The sequence below is a fragment of the Embiotoca jacksoni genome, unplaced genomic scaffold (genome assembly GCF_022577435.1).
Source record: "Embiotoca jacksoni isolate LCO1_2020_lvr unplaced genomic scaffold, fEmbJac1.0.p SCAF_23, whole genome shotgun sequence".
NCBI classification, from domain to species: Eukaryota; Metazoa; Chordata; class Actinopteri; family Embiotocidae; genus Embiotoca; species Embiotoca jacksoni.
In genome coordinates, this window is record NW_027185374.1 from 6,966,936 (window position 1) to 6,974,650 (window position 7,715).

At 46.0% G+C, this 7,715-nt stretch overlaps 1 protein-coding gene across 1 annotated transcript; it reads left to right on the forward strand.

Annotated features, from left to right (window-relative positions):
• The first annotated feature begins 448 nt into the window (after positions 1-448).
• Positions 449-6,604, forward strand: cipcb (CLOCK-interacting pacemaker b). Its single transcript, XM_069158537.1, has 4 exons — positions 449-820; positions 1,465-1,649; positions 1,744-1,925; positions 3,413-6,604. Exons 2-4 carry the CDS (start codon positions 1,511-1,513, stop codon positions 4,286-4,288), a joined length of 1,197 nt encoding a protein of 398 aa, XP_069014638.1. The 5' UTR covers positions 449-820; positions 1,465-1,510; the 3' UTR covers positions 4,289-6,604.
• The last annotated feature ends 1,111 nt before the right edge of the window (positions 6,605-7,715 follow it).

Here is a 7,715-nt window from a genome sequence, read left to right on the forward strand (position 1 = left end):
CATGGGTACATGTTAAATTAAAGGCAGCGCGCCTGCACGTGAGGACGTTTTGTTCTGAGGGGCAGCGCACGCGTGTGTTTACTATTTCAAACTGCACGCTGCAGAGAAGACTTGTTCTGCTCAGGCCAACCATGCTATTATGTAATAAACCGGAAACTCTCACGTCACCGGATTCCCCCGACGGTACATCGAGACGCGTGCACTGTACATCACACCTCTCGACTGCTCGGCGAACACGATGTCCTCAACTCGCCACACATTTGGCAGCGGTCACGTTTTTCAGCTGCTGGCCGCGCTGGCCAATCAGAAGCCAGGAGAGCGGGGGAATGGGCGGGCCGTTGTAGCCGAGCGACTGTGACGTACCTCGTACTCCAGACGAGGCCGCGCCCAGAAATACCAAATACGACGGAGCGGCTGTAACGTATATCAGCGTCCGTTGCACTTTTTTTTTTTTTTTTTTTGCTTTTTGGGGAACAATAGTCAACAGATTTCGGGGATCGAAAGCCCGCGGAACCGTCGGAAAAAAAACAAAAAAAACCCCCTAAGTTTTCCACTTTGAAGCTCACGGAGGACAATTTAAAACTTGCAACTGCTTAATGGCTGCCGCCACCGTGCTCCGCACGTGACCGAGTGGACAGGGGGAGGGGCGGGCCGTCTCGTGCGCGGTACCGTGGAACACGGAGTTCCAGTCAGCGGAGCTGCGCGGCAGCGGCCACACCGAAGAAAGGAGCCCGCCGAGGAGCAGCCGTACTCGCGACCCGGACGCAACCTCGTCCGCAAGCCTTCGGTTTTTAAAGACGACGTCGACAAAAGGACAAAAGTAAGCGTGTTGTTTTGTGTCTGGCAGCCGTGTTGTGGTGTTTTTGTTGTTGTTGTTGTTGTTGTACGCACGGTGTACTACGTGTCAGTTAACGTCAGCTATAATAACGCGCTCGTCTGTTGTTTTTGTTTTTGTTTTTTTGAAATGTTCGTCAGGCCGTTCAATCAGATGTTACAACGATATAACTTCCGCCGAATAACAACATTTAATGTCACGCAAAGTCACGTTTGCGGTAGCGAAGTTAGTCTTTACTGGTTACTACCAACATTTTGTAATGTTAGCTTTACGTATTTAGCCAACTGTATGTTTGGATGTCGCTACTTTTTTTTTTTTTTTTTTTTTTTTTTTTTTTTCCCCCTGATGTTTACCACAGGGTAGATTAATGGGCATTATGTTTGATAGGAAAACGAGGCCAAACATGTCGTAATTCAGTTTAATACATTAACCTGGCATTGTTTAATAAGGCCAGACATGTTGTAAATAAGCCAGACCTGTGTGCTGATTACAGGATTAAAACAGCTGTAATACACGGTGCCGTCCAGCTGCAGCTTCAACGTGCCAAATCGCACCTTGTTGAGTCCTATTTACGTGTCTGTCTTTGATATGAAAAGAGTTGTCAGCTTCTCATTGATTTTGTTTCCCAGCTTTAGCTCTTGATATGCTGATCTGGCTTTGAGAACTTGTGGAGCCATGGATGTCGTCGGTACAGCCGGAAAGAAGATGGGCACCAAGAGGAAGGCAGAGAATCACTGGAGGGCAGCAAACCGAGCACGCGTCCTGAAGTCTGGAGGCTCGCGAGCCGACTCGGAGAGGGACTCCGGATTCTCAGGTTCGACCGCAATCCCGCTTGCACGTTTATTTTTGCTCAGATTATAAGGTATCGCTTCATAGAGCTCCGGTTAACTCTTCTGTTCGGCCTTCAGATGTAAGCTCAGAGCACATGAGCACAATGGACAACACGGACTCTGAGGATTCACCGCACCCGGCACAGCAGGGGCCACAGACTTCTGGCTCGGGGTCCCGGTCCTCTCCGCTGGCTATGGTGGGAGGCTCTTACTCCAACCTCTCTCCCATGATCTTCATGAACAACGTCCTGCTCAAGCAGGTACACGCAAGAAAACCCGAAAACGTAAAACTTCCAACGAACAAAATAATGCGTATAGATGAATTGCTTTTCTGCTCCCTCTCGGCTGTTTTAACGCACAGCTGTGCCGAACCAGGTCACACCGGGACAGTTGTGGGCCAGTTGTGGGCCAGTTGCACCGCGCTTGTGTTTAACTTGAATGTGTTGCAGCAGACTGGCATGTGTCTCCAAAAAAAGACGGACTATTCACATAAGACTAAGACCACATGCTTTCAGTTTTTAGTTTCAATGTGAGCAGAGGTGTATTAATTAATATAGAAACTCAAATTGAATTAAAATTGTATTAAACTGCATAAATAAAATGGGGGGGGGGTGGATTAGACAATTCATGACTGTGCGATGGGTTTTTGTTACAAAGAGTTTGGCCACGAATAGTTTGAACAGATAAGTTTTGTCTGACTCTTAATTGACCGAACTGATTTGTATCAATCGAGTGTACGTTAAATCTTTTTTTATTTCCATTCGTGTATAATCACTGAAAACTAATAATTGTTGTGTTATTGCACATTAAGCACTTAATATCTAGAGAGGGAGCAGCTTTTTCTTTCATGTAGCCTGCCACGTTTACAGAAGCCCGGAACGGACAAACCAAACGAGGACCATTTTTTTTAGCGTTTCACAGCCTCCGTAGATTTTTTATTTTTGCTTATTTCTCGATTACATTCTTGAATTTGGAGGAAGGCCGAGGTTATTCAGTTCGGTGCAATCTGCTGCGTCACCACTCGATGCCTCGACGTGTTACACACTGCACCGTTAATATGGTAAATCCCCAAAAACACTGTTTACAGTTCTGCTTCCAAAATGTAATTGAAAGCTTTCGACATCTGTGGCATTAGATTTGTTACCGTGTTTGTTGGCGCGTCTGGAGCTTTATATGGGTCAAAAATAATCCATCCTGGCACACTGATTGGGTCAAACCCGTGTCTGACGTCTTTCTGCATGAATTGACTGACTGTTAGTGAACATTATTCAACGCTCCTCCAGATGTGTTGAACGTGACTCAGACACCGTTTCAGTGACCAGGCGTCTCTTATTAGAGATGGGAAATTAATTTCGCGACAATGGTATCCCAAAGTCATTTCATGACTCCAGAGACACAAAGACAGAAAGAAGTGGAGCGTACATATGTGTGAGCTGGAGAGCTACTGAGAAAGAAGGAGAAAAGGAAACTTCATTTGTTGGTTGTACAATATAATCCAGTGTAACCACGTGCGTCTCTGTTAACGGTGACAACCCGAGGTTGACCTATGTCTGCTGTCTCATTAATCGGTCCAATGTGGGTTGAACTCGTGGTCATATGAACCACATCATATGCCAATCTCCAAAAGAGGAGTTAGTTATCATGGAACGATTGATTAGTTTGCTATGTTGTCATGGCAAAACGGTACGAGTGATGATGCTGACCCGACGTTCAAAGCTCTCATTTGTGTCTTTCATTGCGTTTGCAGCCCGGAGATAATCCTCCTCCTCTGAAGCCGTGGGGCTACAGTCCTACAGTGGAGGTGGTCCAGCAGCCTCAGGTGGTCTTTCTCCAGCCTGTGGTCTCTCGTCAAGCTCCCTCTGCCTCCAAAGAGGCCACGTCTAGACACCGATGCCCCAAGAAGTATCTTCCAATCCTGAAATCCTACCCCAAGATCGCCCCACATCCTGGAGACAGCTCGAGTTCCTCAGGCAGAGGAACTGCTTCCTCGTCATCCTCCTCGTCTTCTTCTTACTCTTCTTCTTCTTCTTCTTCGGGGTCAGAGAGATGTAGCACTCTGACCTCCAACCATCGGGAACACCGTCAGAGAGAGAAGTCAAAGAGAAGTCAGTGTGGTAGTGCTACGAACTCTGCCTCAACCACTCCAAGTCTTCCCTCGGCGCCTCCGGTGCTCCAGAGCCGACTCTCTCTCCCCGCAACAGAAACCAGCGGCAGTCCTGCAGGCGAGAGGCCTTCGTCGGCCGCCAATAGCCAGACGCTCCCTGTTGCCCGGGCAGTCGGCGAAGAGAGCGCCTCACTCGGAGAATGCAACAACGGCGACACTGATGCCGACTCAAAGAGGAAGCGCTTCTGCAACACTTACAACATCCTGAGCAATTCGGGCCTGCTCAACATCACGCTGCGCACCAAGGAGCTCCTCAGGCAGAACCGACGCACCCAGAGCGACCTGGACCGGCTGAAAGGACACGCGGACCTCTTCTTTCAGGCCGTACGCAGCGGTGACCCCGGCATCTGTGTGAAGCTGCAGGCCAGTCTTCAGGAGGAGGACAGGGAGAAAGAGGGGGAGAGAGCGGTTCAGCCCAGCTTAAAAGCTGATGAGACTTGGACTAGTGCTAGACAGTAATCCTTTAGGCTGAGATGCAAAGGAAGGCCAATGTTGTGTGTGTGGGGCGGGGGGGGGGGGGGGGGGGTTCAGAGACAGATGGACCGAAAGTAATGTGCTCCACAATCCCCCCCCACCCCCACCCCCTCGACTCTCAGACAGACAGTGCGCTGTGGCCTACATTTGGGCTGCCTTAGGGCCCTGACACACCAAGCCAACTTAAAAAAAAAAACGAGTTCAGTCTTTCAGCTGCCTCACGTTTGTTTTTTTTAAAGTTTTTAAAGTTGCACGTGAACTCTTTGTTGCTCTCTAGGTGCACGTAACATGCACGTATGTTCTGCACCTGTGTGATAGGAGACATTAGAGTTGGTATATTTTAAGACAGAAAACTTCTTTGAAAGAGAAGCAAAGAAAACAAAACTTGAGCTCCATATTAAAAAAAAATTGAGGATACCCACTATGGAAAGCTATAAAAAAAAAAAGAAAAGGAAAAAAAAAGACAATATTTGGTTTTATGTATGTATATTTACCAGGTCAGTGAGAGAACTGTAGTCCAAACAGCCTCAGATAAGGACGATCGTGCCATCAGTGAAGGACACGCAGCGAAAGTGATGGACTTGGACAGCCAGGCACTTGAAGTGCTGCCCGGTGAACTGGTGTCGGCTCGTTTGAGACCAAATATGGCGAGAAGCATCGCTCACTGTTCTGCCCCACGGAGCCGGAGTAGTTCTCTCCTCCTCCGAAACGGCCTCTACGCTGCACAGACATCTTTCATTCACTGGCAATCAAGACCCAAAAGCTCTAAAAAATGTGAATCTGAGGGATGAATGAATACGCAGCAGCAGCTTTTTTTTAATTTTTTTTTTTTTTACTAAATGCACAAAACAGGCACAATATCTCAAAGATGAGTGTAAACCTCTAAAACTGGATATTTAAACTTTAGCAGATCATGAGAAGGTTTTGTTTTTTTTTAATCTTTTTTTTATCTAAAATGGCGACAACAAATAAATATGCTAATCATTCAGACAACAAGAGTGTGACTGAAGTGGGTTGACATCTCTTGTTTCAACAGTTGTGTCATTCATGGCTGTTTTCTCAGCTACGTTCCACAGAAATGTTCCTTTCACAGACGTCTAGCCGACAGCAACATAATCCAATTGACAATAGTGTAAAATAATCTCATGTCACGTTGAATGTGTTCAGGGCCTCTTGCCAGTCAGCATTGTTAAATAGACAAACATGTGCCTAAAGTGTCTCTTGGTTGTTTTTTTTTTGTTCCCGTTGCATTTTAAAACTTGATTTGAAAAGTCTGGGCCCGTCGACAGTCTGAAAGTCGAGCGTTCGTTGATGGCAGATGTTCCTGTTCAAACTGGCGGCGAGTAAAAGCTTTTAATAGCCATTTACATGCGTCTCTAATAACGTCCCACGGAGAAGGGTGCTTCCTGTAGGTAGACCATATTTATCGGTGACTTGTGTATGACTTCTTTCATGGTTTTTGGGTTTTTTTTGGTGACTTTTTATAATATAAACATGGGTGTTATTTAATGAGGCGATGTTGTCTAACTTCAACTGCAGACTTTTCCTGCTATGATTTCGTTCTGTTTACGTCTGTTTGAAATGGAGACGGTGGGAACAATCTTTCCACCGAGACGCACACCACGTCTTGATTTCTTGATGAAGACCAGTCATTGTGCATCAAGTTTGGGCCTCTAAAGTCCAGATTTTTTTTTTTTTTGAATTTTTTTTTTTTTATCATGTCCAAATTAAGAAGAGTCGCTGAGTGTAAGTTGCTTTATGAATAATGTTTCATATGTTCATGAAATATGGCCTTAAAATCCAAACTTGGTGTACGTCACAGAAATTTGCATTTGCACTAAAACTAATCTAAAAGTAGCCGTGACGCCGTATCTGGGCTCGATCTAATGGCAGCTATGGGACTGGAGCTCATTCGGGACGGACAGGAAAATGTTCTCTGACACGAAGTGCATTGTGAGTCATCATAAGCACGTTACCCGTAGATACACGCTGCTCCTGCAGTACAACCATGAATAACATTTACATGAATTCTTTTTATATTTTTCAATGCTAGTCGTTTCTTCAGTATCAAACTGGTTTGTTTTTTTTAAATTTTCTCTGTATTTACCGATGTATTGATATTGTATGCGATGATTACCTTCTTGTGCTTATGTTGACTTAAAATGGCTCATGAGGAACATCACGAGCAAGGGAGAATTTTATTCACCCTATATTCGTACATCTTGTCGACATTAATGTTCGTCACAACAGTTTGTTCATCACAAAAAAAAGTAAAAACAAATTGTCACACAAACAAAAAAACTCTGAAGTTTGGTTTCTTTTGTGAATGAATTGAAGGCCTTCTGGGGGAAAAAAAATACATGTGTTTTCATGCATATCTCAAGTATTTATATGTTTGGAGTGCTCTGAACATCTTCTACCCTTTTTTTTTTTATTTTGTGAACGGCCCGACATGTCAACCATTACGTCATCGTCGCCCTAATTGGGAGATATATTAATTAATCCTGAGGGAGACACGGTTGCAGATGATGCGTTGGTCTGTTTTGATAATAAACGCTGTAACGTAAGGAGAGTTTCGGGCGGCTGCGCCGCGTCTCAGGCCCCCTCCGGCTGATAGTTTGAGGTTGCGCTCGAGACATCGGAGGTCACCCCACGTACTCCACCCATCTTCTTTACCGCAGCGCACCAGCTCCGCCGTCGGCGGGACAGCGCCGCATCATCGGTGCCGTACAACCAACCGCTCCCCCACCTTAAAGCCTTCTCCTTTGCCTGCGCGACCCGCAGCAGACGTCGGATCGGCTTCAGAGTGCCGTGCTGGTTTTAGCTCTCCTGCGCTTTCTCGAGGGTCCCGGGACGGTCTGTGACCTCGCCATCACGTGCAACAGTCGCGAGCTCGCCCCGGGCCTCCGAACGCACTCGACGCCGCAGTCGATAGAGGTTGCTTCGGCTCCAAATGAAATTCCTGTCTTCCTGGCAATCTATTACTTACTTCACTGGCATCGCAAACGATCTCCGTTTGTCTTCCTTTCGTGATGAACTCGGCTCGACCGGGTTGTTTTGCACGGACGCGGACCTTTCTTCTGGTATTCAACCATAAACTAGACGTTGTGGCAGTGAGCGATGACACTGCAGACTTTTCTACACGAGTTGAATGTATTGTGTGATTTAAACCCAGTCGATGTTCACAAGACCCACAATCCATTTATGAAGGCATTTTTATGTTTGTGTGTAAGAAAAATAGAAATTCTGACATGCTATGATCGGCATTTCTCAAGCGTGTGAAACTCAAGAGCTGCAAATCTTTTGTTTGGTCTCAAATCAAGGTTTTGGAGTCACAGTTTTCTCGATGCTGAATAACTTTTGATGGATGGGAAAGAGACATAGTCTCGTGACTTTTCATACGGTTGTACTC